Source organism: Sceloporus occidentalis, unplaced genomic scaffold (assembly GCF_023333645.1).
Source record: "Sceloporus occidentalis isolate IW3139 unplaced genomic scaffold, rSceOcc1.0.p SCAF_5, whole genome shotgun sequence".
In the NCBI taxonomy this organism is placed as follows: Eukaryota; Metazoa; Chordata; class Lepidosauria; order Squamata; family Phrynosomatidae; genus Sceloporus; species Sceloporus occidentalis.
The window spans coordinates 173,525,039-173,542,005 of NW_028316985.1; the positions used below are offsets into that span (position 1 = coordinate 173,525,039).

A 16,967-nucleotide genomic window follows, 5' to 3' on the forward strand; every position below is an offset into this window, starting at 1 on the left:
TAACTGTATGCAATACCTGTGGAGAAAATTCTTCATAGGCCAGACATGTAATATACCCATGATGCCTTCTCAGAAGAATTTGAAAAGTAATTAGGGGAGGAACAAGTAGTGCAAAGACCAGCCCTACTATTAAGCAGAGCTAAAGCAATTGCCTTGAGTGGCAGGTGCTTTCAGTATCCCCTCAAACTATTTCTTGAAGAACAGAGCACACAACTTGTCCATAATCGTCTCAAAAGAAATTCTGGTCTCAGGTATAGTGAAGGATTCTGATCTTAGGTGTAGTGAAGGATGCCACCCTGTGAGTATTCAACTGAGATTCAATTAGCAGTCCTGTCAGTTTCTGCACAAAACATACCATGGAGCAGATCTATATTTCTGCATAAAACGTATCATGGCACAGTGGTCCACATGTTACCTATGGGAAGCCCACAAACAGGGCATGAGTGTAACAATACTCCTGCTCATGCTACCCAACAACTAGCATATAGAAGGATATTGGTTCTGTTACCAGTAGCTGTAAATATCCATCAGGACTAGTAGCTATTAATAGACCCACTATCTGTGAATTTGTTCAGTCTCCTTGTCCATGCTGGAAGTCATCACTAACAAAATCTACCTTTTATTAATTTGGTTTATGAAAAAGTGCATCATTTATTTGTCCTCTGTATCCCACAATGCAGATTCACTGATGGTCTATCAGTGTGTGAGAAAGGGGGGGAGACTTCCCCTTATCTACTTTCTGCAGTCCACTAGATAGATAGATAGATAGATAGATAGATAGATAGATAGATAGATAGATAGATAGACAGACAGAGATACTAGTAATAACATATCCTCACATTTAACTCTTTTTTTCTAAGACGCATAGCCTTCAACATGACAATCTTTCTCCATAGGTTAGTTGCATGTTGGATGGAAGGGGGTACCATTTTGTCTCTCACTTGCATCAACAAATGTTTGAGCTAGCTCTGAGTGGTGCAGTACAACATAGAAATGCTAGTGGCAAGGGTTGGTTCTGCAAGTTTTGATAGGAAGCCATATGGATGTGATTAACAGAACTCAGACATTTCATTTGAGGTCTATGACTGGGCATTCAGAAGGAAACATGATATTAATTTCAAATGTGACTGAAGCATCATGAATCTTGCAGGCATAGAACTGAAGATCACATAAGTGAAAAATATTCCTTTGTATTCATGGAATTAGTAGTTTGACCCATATGTGTCTCAGTCCTGTTTCTAAACTATGAGGGATTGATCCTTCCTTGTCTCCTCATAACATTACAGCCACACTATAATATAAGCAGTTCTTTTGTACTTGTGTTTATTTGCTGGACTTTACTACATCATTTAATACTTTAAGAGGAAAGCTGTGGAAATCCTTCCTTTCAGGGCATCTATGATATCATCTAGTATTCTATAATATCTTGCATTTTTCCTTAAAGAAGGGTTCAGATTCAGAATCATTTAGCCCTCCAGATATCACTGGACTGCAACTTTCAGCAATCTTAGCCAGAATAGCCAAGATGAGGAAGGCTACTAGGTGGAGTTGAACAATAATTAGAGGGCTATATAATTCCCATCCGTGCTCTAAAGGAATCAGATTAAGAGTTTCATTTCTTTTTTAAAAAAAATCAAACTTTCCAGAAGAAACTGTATGTGAATCACCATTATTAAAGTAAGAGATAGGGCATTAATTACATGAAAAACCAAAATTTCATTCTACAGATATATAGACACAGGGTGCATGGGGTTATTTTCTAAAAGTTTCATGCATAGGACATTTCTCAGTGGTTTAGATTATTCCCAAATCTAGTACCCTCCAGATTTATCAGACCACATCTCTATCATCCCTAGGCAATATGGCATATAAATTTCATACAATCACCCATGGTGAGTGGGGGTGATGGGATATGTATTCCAATACAACCTGGGAGCAACCATTTGAGAAAGACAAGAGTTAAATTTTATCCATCATCATAACATTAAAAGCTACAACAAAAACTGATATCAATGCGGTACTAGAGATGAAAAATCCATTCCCTTATTCTTCCTTATCCTTGTAGCCGAGAACATAATCAAATTTAAGTTGATTCAGCTTCCAGAAAGCTGCAGATGCACGGGCTGGAAGAATCCTAGGAGGAAAATGAAGAGAAGGTATCAATACAGCCCTTTTAAAGCAAGTTACCACAAAGGCCAATGAACACAATATCCCCTCAGGCCTACATCACTGAATGGTAGTGCATAGCAATTGATTGTTTTTGTTCACTGTACTTACCTATCCAGCATTAAACCAAATTTCAGAAGTGGTGGAATAAAAATCATTCTCTCATTAGTCAGTATACCATTCATTACTTGTTTTGCAACTTCCTCAGGCTCCATAGGTGGCATTATCCTGAATTTAAACACAAACATTGCATTTACAATAGCATGTCATGTAGTGTTGGCAGAGTTTCAAAACAGCAGTCAAGTACACTTGAAATTCATGGCTTATGTAGTTGGCAATTAGGAAATTACTATTAACAAGTTTGTGTTCTACTTAAAAGCCAAATAAAGGTGTTAATTTTAGTTAATTTAGCATACTGTCCACATCCATAAATTGCATGATACCTGCATTTCTGTCTTTATGAAGGGCCTACACCACCAAATACAAGGTTTTTCTGGCATCTCATTCAAAGAAAAGCTTTCCAACACTCAAAAAGGGCACATCTCTCATAACAGAGGAAGGAACTGACAAAAATTACCTCTGAGAATTTCTTGCCTAAGAAAACTCTAGGAAATTCATGAGGGCATCCTAAAATGACAGGAGATTTGAAGGCACATACACACACCCTATAAGAGACAAGTTTTCTAGCCTTCAAATAAGGAGCATCCCTTATAATAATAATTGTTGCTGGATTCCAGTTCCTCTCAACTCCAGCCAACCTGGTCAGTGTTGAGAGCTGAAAGAAGTAGCAGGTTCTCAACACCTAAAGGACTGCAAGTTGTCTTCTACTGAGCTATAGGACCAAAGGGAAAGAAGAAAAGGCAACAGCCACAGAGGAATACTTATAAAGTTGGGGTTTTGCAATGCTACTGCTATCCCACCTTCCCAACACAGTACCTTGAAGATGGATTTTTTACAAAGTCACTTTTTATAAACATAGGACAGACGCATGATGTTTTAACTCCATTCTTCCCCAATGCAGACAGCTCTTGTGTCAAAGCTCTGTGAAACCCAACAGCTGCAAATTTGGATGAGCTAAAAATAAAAAAAATCTGAAATGATTATGTAGTACTATAATAATTATGTTGATTATTTCCTGTTATACATAATGATTGAGCAAAGTGTGGCCTTGCAGATGCAGATGGACTGCAATTCCCAACATGCCTCACTATTGGCTCTGCTAAATAGGGTTGACTGGAGTTACAGTCCAACATCTGGAGGGCTGCATTTTACCTACAACTGATCTAGATGAGAGATGCAAGTCAACAACATCGGCACTTGGCCCACCCCTGATATACACTGTACATTTCACACATACTGTCCAATACTTTTTGCCATGTAACTGCTGACCAACTACTAGAAGCAGACATGCATTGCAAAATTAGGATTCCAATATGTAGAGTCATCAGGAGCTCTTCAGGAGGTTTTGTAGGTCTCTTTCACACTACATAGGTATACTCTGATGCCACTTTAACTGCCACGGCTGCATCCTAGAGAATTGTGCAGTTTGTACTTCAATGAAGCAGTAGAGCTAGCATGGGATAGTGGTTCGTGCATTGGACTAAGACTCTGGAGACCAGGGTTCATATCACCACTTGGCCATGGAAATCCACTGGGTGATCTTGGGCATGTCACATTCTCTCAGCCTCAGGGGAAACCAAAGGCAAATCCTTTCTGAACAAATTTTGCCAAGAAAACCCTATGTCAAGGGTCACCTTGGGGTTGCCGTAAATTGAAAATGACTTGAATACACACAACAACAACTAAACAGTAGAGTTCTCTGGCAGAAAAATCTAAATTCTTCACAAAACTTCAAATCCTAGGATGGAACTATCACAGTTAAGGTAATATAACTGTGCAATGTGAAAGAGGCTATGGATTTTATCACATCAGGCTCGTAAGGGGCCATAAGTGCATTAGTCTAGGAAACACAAACATATTAGGTTGGGGACAGTCATTATTGCACAGCTCTTCCAAATGGCCATAGTGCTACTTTTGTCCTGGCTTCTGGCTTCCTCATGCCAACCTCCAAAGCCCCACCTCCCTGTCCTATGCCCTTCCCAGCATGCCTTTCAGTCTGTATTTCAGTCTGTATTGGACTAGAAAAGACATCCTTTCTGCTGACTGGGGGATACCCCTGCCATACACACCAATATGCCACAAGAAAAGGAGCCACTAAATGGCCTCCAGCAGAAGCCACTGTGACAACATGTCCATAGTTATTCCTCATCATTGTAGGCAGGAATGATTTTATTGTCTGAAAGTAAACAAAAAGTATGGGAAATTAACTTTCCACAGAAAGCAATTGTTCCTTATACAGTAGTTGACTAAAATAACAAATTATAAACATACAATGACTAAAAACCGATATATAAATACTATAAAATAAAACAGAATATTCTAAGGATGTATCCACTTGACAAAATTATAGCATTTTGATATCACTTTAACTACTATAGTTCCATCCTATGGAATTCTAAGATTCATGGGATACTTCAAATTCTTTGCCAGAGACCTCTAGTTCTGTAGGTTACTAGACAATTCTAAGTACAGTGGTACCCCGGGATACGAATGCGCCGCCTTACGAAATTTCCGGGTTACGAAAAAAATCCATGTAATTAAATGTTTCCGGGTTACGAAGGTTATTCCGGGTTACGAAGAAAATTTTTGGTGCTTTTCGGCGCGATTTCACACGAAATCGCGGCTTTCGCTATTAGCGCCTATGGGCTTTTCGGCTAGCGAAAGTTTCCGGGTTACGAAAGCGGCGGCGGAACGAATTAATTTCGTAACCCGGGGTACCACTGTACTGTATATACTCATGTATAAGTGTAGAAATTTTAGTCAACAAACTGACGCAAAAAAACTAAGTTGACTTATCCATGGCTCAGTGTAAGTACTGTACTTGGACTCTTATAAAATAAATTAACCATCTCCAGATGAAAGCCAAGATCACGATCTGTCTTGGAAGCACTGGCCCCCTTCTATTCTCTCATCCATCAAGCCTTTAGTGTGAGCACAGTTTTTCCAACTGGACTTTTGTAAGTTCTTTGGCATAATTTTCCTTTCTTTCATCCTTTAGATCCTTTGTTACATGCCCCTATGTTTTACCCGACTTATCCACGGGTCATATCAAAATCCATAATTTGGGCCCCAAAACCTGCCCTCAACTTGTACATGAGACTGGCGTATAGTCAAGTATATACAGTATTTTTTTATTGCATGAATTATAGGATTTGTAGTTTTATGATACTTAGAATGTTCTAGGTCATTTCCTTGAACAACAGCACTAGAGCTCTCTGACAGAGTATTCTAAGTATCTCATGAAATCCCTGAATTTCAAAGGATGGAACTATAGTAGCTAATATGGGAAGTTATGGTTGTTATTATCTAATATAATTATGCAGTGTGGATAAACCCTAACTCAACTTCCCACGGTTTGTAAGTTTAAATTAACACACAAATATTTAGAAGAGTGCATGAGGGCTCAAATTACAGTTTGCTCACCCTTCTGAACTATAATGTCACAGCTGCTGACAGTAACCTATTCCATAAAACGAACCCACCCTGTAGTGCTTATGGGAACATTCCAGCTCAACTTGTGCCATGCAGTAGATCAAGATACTGAATTAGTATCATGAGTGATAGTCAATACATCCCATCACACATTCATGTGCTTGCAGATTTAAAAAGGGGCTTAACTAACAACATAGGCACTTTAACAATTATTACCCAATAATGAGCAAGAATGTTGACTTCAAATATCTTCTGAATGTCATGGTCATCAGTTGATACCACATCTGCTGGGGCTATCACACCCGCATTATTCATCAAAATGCTCACATTGCCAATCTCTTCTTTGACCTTTAAAAAAAAAAAAGAAATGAAGAACATAGGTTGCAGAACAGTTTATCATAACAGTAGCCAGAATTATTATTTTTTGTTCAATATGCAAAGCGATTTTGTAGCACCTTCAAGACTAACTAAGTAAAAGAAATTGTAACACAAACTTTCATGTACTTCACCTTTCCTAGGCCTCTTTCCCCTAGTTAGTCTCAAAGGTGCTACAAGTTCCCTTTGCATACCAATATTCAAGATTAACACAGTCATGTCTCTGAATTCTACCTCCATTTTATTGTTCAGATTGAATAAGCTGTTGACTATTAAATAGACCAAGAAGGCAGGGCTATCAGGGAGGTCTAGATGTACTAGAATCTGTTACATACATTTCAGGAATATGGCAGAAAGCCATTTGGCAGGGCTAATAATAATAATAATAATAATAATAATAATAATATCCCGCCCCATCTATCGGGGCGTCTTTTTTTCAGATTAAAGTATACATGCCATGCTGAAAGCTGTCGTATCTTCCTTTGGTGACTACTGCACTGGGAGTGGGGTCAACATCAACATAAACCAGCATGTGAGGTGCCAAGATGCAGAGCTGTACATTAAGAGTTCTGGTCTTGGAGCAGCAAACTCAAACGGAGGTGCTAGGGGATTCCTTTTTGACACTCTGGCTCAGTTCTGTCCCCCATGTTGTTATTGTTAAGCACCTTCAAGTAAACTTTGACTCACAGAGACCCAATGAATGAGACTCCTCCAAACCCACCTGTCCTCAACTGCTGTGCTCAGGTCCTGCAGACTCAGATCCATGGTCTCCTTGATGTAGTCTAACCATTTGGTATGCAGTCTTCCTACTTTCTACTGTCCTGGTGACTGCAGATGAGTCTTTTAATTGGGTCTACTTTTATTTATTTTAATGGGGTCTACTTTTAATGATAAACTTATCATACTTATCAAGTCTCAATGGTGGTACAAGATCCATTTGCATACATGCTTATCATGTTTTTAAATAACTTTTTTTTATTATTCATGGCTTTTTAGATTAACTTTGCTTTAATTCATGTTCTGAGATACTGTGGGTCCCATGTTGAAAGAAAGGCAGGATGGATGGATGGATGGAAATGATAGATAGACAGACAGACAGACAGACAGACAGACAGACTATTTTTTAAACAATGTTTTGGAAAAATCTTTCACAATTTCAGTCTCGCCTTCTCTGCAGCTTTGTAGATGTCCTCTTTCTTGCTACAGTCCACCACGAATGCATGTGCTGTGGCTCCCAGTCTCCTGCACTCTTCAGCCGTTTCCTCAACACCACGCTGCAAATGGAAGGCAATCATTATTGTCATCATCATCACTATCATCATAACAGCAGCAATAACTATTTCTTCTCTGCATCCGCAACATGAACAGTATATCTTACATATTCTCTATTTCAGTAATTGATATCTTGCCTTTCCATGACTCAGACATGGGGGAGGGAATGTTGTAGTGGAATTCAGAGAGCCACAGTGGTCAACCCCATTACCATGAAGAAAGAAACTGAAGCTAACTTATAGATTTAGGATATTTGCTTGTGGACATCTAGAGAACTGCTATTGTGCTCCTGTTCTCTAGACCAGTGGTTCCCAACCTGTGGGTCGGGACCCCTTTGGGGGTCGAATGACCCTTTCATGGGGGTCGCCTAAGACCATTGGAAAACACCTATTTAATTACAGTTATGAAGTAGCACCGAAAATAATATCATGGGTTTGGGTCACCACAACATGAGGTATTAAGGGGTCGCGGCATTAGGAAGGTTGGGAACCACTGCTCTAGACCTTATGAGAGCTTCTGGAACTAGGCAGAAGCAGCTCTCGCGCAGAAAAGGTTACATCATAGTTTAATTACGGTCTTTGACCAAAATATCTCAGTGTCATATATACACTACCAATAGAAACATTCTTACAAAAACTAATAAATTTTAAAAAGATCAAATTAAAACACACACACACATATATATATAAACAGGAAGCATTACACAACGACATAGGAGAGTGAAATCCTTGAACTATAGTATATCTTGACTATAGTTTGATACTTCAGCTATTGTAGTTTGGAGACATAATCAGAACTCTCCAGAGGTGTAGTTAAGCAGTGCTATAGAACTTCCTAGCAGAGAATTCCAAGTCAGTCACCAAACTACAAATCCCAGGCTTCCATATGAGAGATCTGTGACAGTGAAAACAATATCAAACTGCTGTAACTTTGTAATGTTATATACAAGAAAGTTTGTGTAGTTAAACAGTTAAACTAGGACTTGTAGTCTGTGGCACAGAAAGATTTGTAATTCTCATTCTGACAGATCCATTCAAGAACTAGCAATCCTAGATAGCTATGCAGGGAAACAGTGAAAAGCACCATAATAATCAAGGACATTGCTTCAATGGAAACTTGGAACAAGTAGCATAGGCAGGATTTACAGTCCCAAACATATTAACAAATGCAAACCTGGGAATAGTTACTTTTGGGACTATAACTCCCAGAATGCCCCCAGCCAGAATTGCCACAAGTGACTTGAAGTGTCATGGACATAGAATCATAGAATCATAGAGTTGGAAGACACCACAAGGGGTATCCAGTCCAACCCCCTGCCATGCAGGAACTCTCAATCAAAGCATACCCAACAGATGGCCATCAAGCCTCTCTTTAAAGACCTCTAAGGAAGGAGACTCCACCATACTCCTAGGGAGTCAAACAGCCCTTACTGTCAGGAAGTTCCTCCTAATGTTGAAGTGGAATCTCTTTTCCTGCAGTTTGCATCCATTGTTCCGGGTCCTAGTCTCTGGAGCAGCAGAAAACAAGTTAGCTCCCTCCTCAATATGACATTCCTTCAAATATTTAAACAGGGCTTTCATATCATCTCTTAACCTTCTCTTCTCCAGACTAAACATCCCCACCTCCCTAAGTAGGGTTGCCATAACCCGGCTGCAACTGGGTTTTTCCCGGTTTTGGCGGCACCTGCCCGGTCACGGCACGGGTGCCGCCAAAAACCGGGAAAAGCCCGGTTGCAGCGGGGTTGCGGAGCAACCCGGGGGGGCTCGCTGCCCTCCTCCTCCTCCACCGCGCATGGCCGCGCGGAGGAAAAGGAGGGCAGCGAAGCCTGGGACAGAGGAGGCTGCAGGGAGGCGGCGCCTCTTGGGCGCAGCCGCGCCAACCTCCCCGCCTCCCTGCAGCCTCCTCCCTCCTTCCTGGCCTCCGCGGAGGCCAGGAAGGAGGTGAGGCCCCGGCGATCACCGGCAGCCTCGCGCCTTCCTCCTCGGCCTCTGCGGAGGCCGGGGAAGGGAGGGAGGCCCCGGCGAACGCGCGAGGCCTGGCCCTTCCTCCGCGGCCTCTGCGGAGGCCGGGGAAGGGAGGGAGGCCCCGATCGCGGCGAGGCCCGGGGCCCAAGCGGAGAGGGAAAGCCTCCTTAAGTGGAGGCTTTCCCTCACCGCTTGGCCTCCGCGGAAAAATGTAGGACAAAATTTTCAAACGTAGGACACATTTCCCTGTGTCCTACATTTGAAATTTTTGTCCTACATTTTTCCCGTTTTGGAGGTCCGGAGTTATGGCAACCCTATCCCTAAGGCATTCCTCATAGGGCATGAGTAAATAACTTTTCAAATACAAGTGAAACAGAGGGTGAAAAGTGATTCTCATTTGGATTTCCCCTAAAAGAACCTAAAGACTACAGTTTTCTCCAGAACACACAAGATGTTTCTGTGATCCATCTTGGACAAAACATTTGCTGGAAGCTGTAGGGGGGGAGCTGAAAATGATTTCAATATACACTATAGATATGTATCTGTTAATCCTGATCAGCTAATATCACTATTAGTACCAAAATGAGATCTAGAAGAAAGTAGTTACACTATTTTATTCATTTTTTTCTCAAAAAAATCTAGCCGTCAATGCTAGAAGGTGAGCATAATTTTCTTCAATGTCTTCTCAAATGTAAGACTTCACCAATACAAAATGAAGATACCAAGGATGCTGGTTTACAGTGCTACCGAGCTTTTTTGTCCAGTTCTTTATAAAGTATTTGCAGCTGTACTGGTTCATTAGAAGAAGGAATCAAAACCCTTAAAACAATTAAAGACCAACCAAGAAAGTTATAAAATGTAAACAAGCTTCATCTTGGGTTAGAAGTCTTGAGGCATGTTAAAGATTAATACATAAGTTTTTTGGTTTTTTAGGGAACAAATAAGTGAATGCCACATAGAAATTAATTATTCTTTAAAAGGTCACAAGACTCTTTGCTGTTTTTGCTACCTCTCTGGAAACTCTTTTGGCTAGATACTGATTTTTCTGTCATGAACTAACACGGCTAATGGTTATTTTCTTCAAAATTCTTCAGGATAGATGTTAGTGTTTAAGAAAAAAAATAGTAATGAATTCTGGGATGTGTAGACCTAAAAAGTAACTTTCCAAATTCTAGACATATGTTTTTGTAAGAGAACTGAGAAACAGAAAAGGAGAAAGTAGGAGACACGAATTGGAGAAAGAACAAAACAAGGTGAAAGATTAATAAAGATCAAAACAAGGTGAAAGATTAATAACAAAATAGGTTGTAAAATATTACACTCACATCAAAGTCTGAAATACTGGAAGATTAACAGCTAGACAGCCAATTCCACATAAATGCATAACACTTCACATGTACATAATACAGAGAATATTAAGCTGCAAAATTAAAATTTAAGAATTCCTCAGAAACAAAAGTCGTTTGTAATGCAGAGTACTGAAAAGCACACATCCATTTTCCATGGCTTCCCCATTCACAGCCAAAGGAATATGTGCCAAATTATACCCTGAACTTGAGACCATGGATACACATGATCTAGGACTGTTGGTATCATTTCTCTTGTTGTTGTTGTTGTTGTTGTTGTTGTTGTGTGCCTTCACGTCATTTCCAACTTATGGAAACCCTACAGTGAATTAATCATAGGGTTTTCTCTCACACAAATACCTACCTTCATATTCCACATCAATCTTCTTGATTCTCCCTACTCCTCCATTTCTCTCTATCTTTTCCTCCTCTCTCTTCTATCATCATCATCATCATCATCAAGTTGGAAGACACCACAAGGGCCATCCAGTCCAATCCCGTGCTATGCAGGAACTCAAAATCAAAGCATCCCCAACAGATGGCCATCCAGCCTTTGTTTTAAAACATCCAAAGAAGGAGACTCCACCACACTCTGAGGGGATGTGTTCCTCTGTCAAACAACTCTCACTGTCAGGAAGTTCCTCCTAATTTTTAGGTGGAATCTCTTTTCCTGCAGTTTGCATCCATTGCTTCATGTCCTATTCTCTTCAGCAGCAGGGGAAAAAAAACTTGCTCCATCCTCAATATGACACCCCTTCAAGTACCTAAACAGGGCTATCATATCACCTCTTAACCTTCTTCTCCAGGCTTCCGATTTTGAAAAATGGCTGCCGAAATGACTTACGGGGCCCGAATTCAGCACTGGAGGCAATGGTAAGCCATTTTGAGAGAAAAGTCTGTGTGATAAAATCAGCCAAACTTCCAAATTTGAGCCAAATTTGGAAGAGGTAAGTTGGGCCCTGGTGGTGGTGCAACAAGCTCCCAAGTCTACAAAAGCTTATGCTAGGATGTCTTTCTCTCAGTTAGTCTCATGCTAGTAATAATGAGCCAGCATGGTAACCCAATGTAGGGTAATGGTTTTAATGTTGAACTAGGACTACAAGTCCACATAACTACTGAACTACTTTCTTAAACACTTGATGGCTGAGAGTGAGGGGATTTGTACTTCTAAAACCCTAGGGCACCAAGCTGCCTTCTGCTGCTGCAAGGTTTACCTTTTCAGAAGCCAAATATTATTTGGAGCCAACATGATGTAGTGGTTTGAGTGTTGGACTATGACTCTGGAGACCAGGGTTCAAATCCCAGCTCAGCCATGGAAACCCACTGGCTGGCCTTGGGCAAGTCACACTATCTTAGCCTCAGAGGAAGGCAATGGCAAACTTGCTCTGAACAAACCTTGCCAAGAAAAGCCCACAATATGGCTTTAGGGTTGCCGTAAGTCAGAATCTACTTGGAGGGTCACAACAACAACAACAACAACAACAACAACAACATAATCTCTTTGCTTTATATTGCTATAGTTGGAGTAAAGCTGGACAGTATGTTGATCACTTGTCAGTAGAAGTGCTCAAAATGTCCTTTTGTCAAAGTATGTAATTTTCCTAGGCTACTTATCAGGCATCAGCATTCTTTATTTTATGACTGGTTATTGGAAGGAAAACATAGGCATAGTTTGCAAGTCTGATGCATGTGACAAAATCTCACTGTGAGAAGGCAAATGGTTAACCATAGCGAATATGGTTTCCCCTTGTCCAGTCATATGAGTTTATGTAGAGTTTAAATTGGAATGAGGTGGCCAAGATGGTGAAGTAGCTTCAGTCCTGGATTACAGCTTTGGGATAAGAGTCTGAATCCCTACTCAGTCATGGAAACCCACTGGATGACCCTGAGCAAGTCCCACTCTCTTGGCCTCAGAGGAAGGCAATGGCAAACCATCTCTGAATAAATATTGCCAAGAGAACCCTCTGATAAGGTCACCATAAGTCAGAGTTGACAAGAAGAATATTAACAAGAACAACAAGCATTACAGGATTGCAACAGTGCTATTTTTTAGTTTGCAGTGTTAATTCTTATATTACCATATTTGAAAAATATATAGGATGCTTTTCAGGACAAAGCTCTTCCAAAGAGGATCACAGTCCAGAACAAATGTAGAACTGCATCCACTGATGCACCTTTCCTACCTTGTTGATATCCCAAAGAACTAACTCGCACTGATGCTTTGCAAATTCATAAGCTGTGGCTCTCCCAAGTCCATGGCCTGATCCAGTGATGAGGACAAGTTCTTCAGCAATAGATTTTTTCTTGGCAGAAATGAAAAGCTTGACAAAGGCCTCCAAATAGGAATAGAGGACAATAAGGAAAAACAACGGGATCTCAAGCAAAACATGCATTTTCTTCTACTGCTTTTTGATAGTGTGAGCAATTTTCTGCTGTTTGTATATTGTTATTCATTTATCAGAGATCAGAGACTAGGGGGTTGTGTGTCTACCACATAGTCATGAAACTTGGACAAAGCCCAAAATGCATGATTAGGGAATAATACCTTCATTTTCTACACAAGGTTTGGCATGTTTCAAGAGACTGCTTCTGTGATTTTGCAATATGCAGTATTGCTCAACAACAGTAATTTTCCCACCTTCTTTTTATCAGTTTGCTCTAAGCAAGAGGCAAGAGCTGTAATGTTGACTGGTTGGGGGTTGTGATTAATTTTTGGCTGCTCTAACCAGTTTCCATTGCTATGTAGAAAATTGAGCAATAATTGATCTTTGTATTTTCTATCATACTATTTGTTTTGTACATTGAATCAGAACAACTGTAAGATATCTATTTTTCAGGAAAAGTGTGGGGCTGTAACATGGCCATAGGTAACCCATCTTGGTTCTTCATTCTGCTACAAAGGTGGAGAGAGAAAGGAGAAAAAGTCTGAAAGTCTGGTTCATACTTTTGGTGATTTTTAACTGGTTTGTAATGCTTTAGTAATAAGGGTTTAAAGGCAAACCATCACCCCATGAGAAGCAATTTACCATTTGATAGATTTGGTTTTTTACTCCCAAAACATTTATGTGGTGGGGATTAAGGGGCTTTGGGAAGAATCAGGAAGCTTGGGAGGTCCAAACAACAACAACATAGGGGCATGTGTCTACAGACCACAGTTTCTCCACTCTCATTTATGAAATAGTAAAACCAATGTGTCTGCTAAAAATTCCAAGTGGGACCTACAATCCTGTGGGTCAGGAGTTGTGTGGGCTGGCTTTATTCTTTTCTTGCTGTTATCTATGGCTCAGTGTATGATATCCAACATGATGCAGCACACTCAGCCCTACTGCTGATATGTAGAATGGAGATATATGATGCCAGGTGGGAGTAGACGCTATTTGGGCTTCTTTATAAAAGTATCTGGAATGCCAGATGCATCACCCTTAAATTTTCTCATACTGTGTTTATCCATTTTGCAGGTAGGAGCATAGAATTATGTACTTTTGTACCAAGATCAGAAACTTCAATGAGTTCAAAACACGGCAGCTAGAGTGATTACGGGTACATCCAAGAGTGAGCATGTCACACCTATGTTAAAACTACTCCACTGACTGCCAGTCAGTTTCCAGGCAAAGTACAAAGTGTGCCTTATTACTTTTCAAACCCTAAATGGTTTGGGTTCGGGTTACCTGTGGGATCGCCTCCTCCAATATCATCCACCCTGTACACTCAGTTCCTCTGGGGGATATTTACTTCAACTGGTCAGGACTACATTGGCAACTGTCATCCAGAGGACTTTTCATCAGCTGCCCCTAGACTATAGAAGGATCTGCCAGCAGAGATTTGACAGCTAAATATGCTGTCTCAATTTAAAAGAGTATTAAAGACCTATCTTTTCCAGTCAGGCTACACAGTTGATTTTAAACTATGAATTTTAAATTAATATATTTTATGCTGAATAGTTTTAATGTGTATTAGGTTTATGTGTTTTAACAATATTTTAACAGTGCTTTTACAGTGTTTAGAAGATTTTATGTGTTTTAATCCATGTTGTATCCTGCCTTGAACTTTGGGGAGAGATAGTAAGAAGTTATGTACCTTTGTACCAAGTTTGGCAACTTCAACTTACCCACCTCTCCCCAAGGTTTATTATTAGTATACTGTTTTACAAATGAAAACCAGGACCCATGGATAATATGACAAAAGTTATTAAAGATGAAAAACAGACAAGCTGGGAGAGGCTTCAGCAGTTTGCTTTTGCCTGAGCTTACTGAGAAGGGTAAGATTCTGCTCCTCTTTCCTCTCCTCCCATTTAGGGGCTGTATAGACTGGCATCTTTGGCCGGCCTAGGGGCAGAATTGGGGAATGGCATCTGCATGACAGACACCCTGATTCTGCCCATAGGCCAGCGTGACGCCTCTTGCTGAATCACATGGTGAGTGGCATCACTGCGCTCCTCTGGCGTTGTGTCTACATGATGCAGCACCAAAGGAGTGTGGAAAAGCTGCGGCACTGTGGCTATGGTGCCCTTTTCACGGTGCAGAACAGAGCCACTTTTGTGACTCCTTTTTTGTGCCACAGACTCCAAAACCCAGAGGTCCACCTCCCTAAAGGAAAAGAGGTGTGTACTGTACTAGAAATAAAGATGTATGTGATGTATCAGGAGAGTTACTATAGCTCTCTCCCAGTATATAGGAATGGACTAACAAGACACAGGAAACCAAGTCTTTCATTCACTACTTTACACGATATCCTCTTAATAAGGAAATGTGTGGTAGTGTTGAGACATAAGATAATTAATGGTTACTGGGCCCCGGGATACATCTGTGCTCATGAGGAAAGGGCAAATGATAGCAGCAATATTTGGTGACTGGAGAAAGGCAGCTGGTGCAACCTGAGATTTAACATAGTTCCATTTATGATATTAGAAGAGGTCCCTTTTAAATGGATTGCCCTCATTTTCCCATCAGCTACCAAAATTACAACTAGGAGGGAAACACAAAGGATGGTTTTGAAGGCACTGGGCTTAACATAAATGCTTTATTCATAGAAAAGATAATGTTTCTTACCAGCAGAAAAGTTGAAGTTTGGAAAGCAAAATGGCAGTTGCTTGTCCTTATTTAGAATGTATTAAAATGGTTGCTTACTCTCAAGACTAGTCTTAGCAAGGATGTATAGCAAATCTGTCTAATGAAACAAATAAAGAAAAAGTCACCACTTGGTTTCCAGTAGCATTATTAGCTCTAATTGAGCATCCTCTTAAATGCTTATAATCACACTCTATTTTTTTCATATATGCTTTTCAAACATCCATCTAAAGCTGCTGGGGCAGGCCATCATGACAACACACTCAACTATTTATCTTTAACAGCTGAGTTGGGTGTGGCTGTGCAAATGCTACTGTGGTACATAAATAGGCTAAGGGCCCATAAGCAAAAACCGAGTCTTGTGGGAGTAGAGAATCAATACTGAACCTGAAACAGTAGCCTCAAAGCTTGGAACCTCTCCTAGAGTCACTCTCGCTGCTCATAGATCAGTCTCAGCCCAGGTATTCTTGATAATATGGAGTGCTTTTAAAACCTATTCACATGGCTTGCCACTGGCAGCTATTTTTAGAGAGAGATGGTCTGACTATGATAATCCAAGATTTGTTAACCTCCTGTCCAAAACCTTGGATGTAGCTGCTTATCAGTTAAGAAGAAGATATCCAGGACTGTAAGAACAGCCTGGATAGATGACAGAATGCATGAGCAAAGACTGATAAGAAAGAAACTGCAAAGAACTGTTCGATCTAAAATGTTGGTCAGCGTCAAAGGAAGAGGTCCTAACGTAAAGACAGAAGGATGGAGGATGTGGTGAATCCTTAAAAAGAGAGACTTTTCCAAACCAAAGGTGTCTCCTGAAACCGCGGCACCAGGGGCTCCCACAGCCTTGTGAGGACGACTGATCACCGACTTCAGCAAGGGCCACTTGTGTGTGCATGAGTATATGTGTGAGTGTGTGAGTGAGAGAGCTCTCTTGATACTTAATGTCTGTACTGTTTTAATGTCTTAATAAATGTTACATGCATAGTGTTTAAATCCAATTTTGGTGTCTCAATGTCTGTATTAGACCTGCTTGGGTAAGTTCACGGAGAAGATTTCCACCATACTGTAACAGAAATTTCAGGAAACTTAAAAATCTAGGATTGGCAGAGCAAGGAATTAACAAGAGGACCTAGTAATTGAAAATCCATAAGTTTATTTCCAATTGTCGACAAAGGAAAACATTGAACTCAGTGGAATTCAAGTTCCAAAAAGCTGAGGCCCCGAAC

General features: G+C 40.4%; 1 protein-coding gene across 2 annotated transcripts; it reads right to left on the minus strand.

Annotated features, from left to right (window-relative positions):
- Positions 1-1,306: 1,306 nt before the first annotated feature.
- Positions 1,307-13,083, minus strand: LOC149313165 (estradiol 17-beta-dehydrogenase 11-like). Of its 2 annotated transcripts, XM_089526151.1 has the most exons (7): positions 12,859-13,083; positions 7,260-7,367; positions 5,935-6,066; positions 4,356-4,462; positions 3,103-3,240; positions 2,278-2,394; positions 1,307-2,134 (listed from the first exon to the last, which is right to left on the minus strand). In XM_089526151.1, the coding sequence occupies exons 1-7, from the start codon at positions 13,066-13,068 to the stop codon at positions 2,044-2,046; spliced, it is 903 nt and encodes a 300-aa protein (XP_089382277.1). In that variant the 5' UTR covers positions 13,069-13,083; the 3' UTR covers positions 1,307-2,043. The 2 variants fall into 2 exon arrangements, with proteins under 2 accessions (XP_089382277.1, XP_089382276.1); XM_089526150.1 differs by lacking the exon at positions 3,103-3,240 and having other exon boundaries at positions 12,859-13,069.
- Between the last annotated feature and the right edge of the window lie 3,884 nt (positions 13,084-16,967).

Bases quoted from the DNA above. Each gene is read 5' to 3' on its own strand.
- LOC149313165 (XM_089526151.1), bottom strand. From the start codon at position 13,068: ATGCATGTTTTGCTTGAGATCCCGTTGTTTTTCCTTATTGTCCTCTAT. The intron at 3,241-4,355 runs GTGTGTATGGCA...TTTTATTTTTAG, and splicing joins CCTTTTCTTGTGGCATATTG to CTCATCCAAATTTGCAGCTG. The intron at 2,395-3,102 runs GTACTGTGTTGG...GTTTAAATTCAG, and splicing joins GTAAAAAATCCATCTTCAAG to GATAATGCCACCTATGGAGC.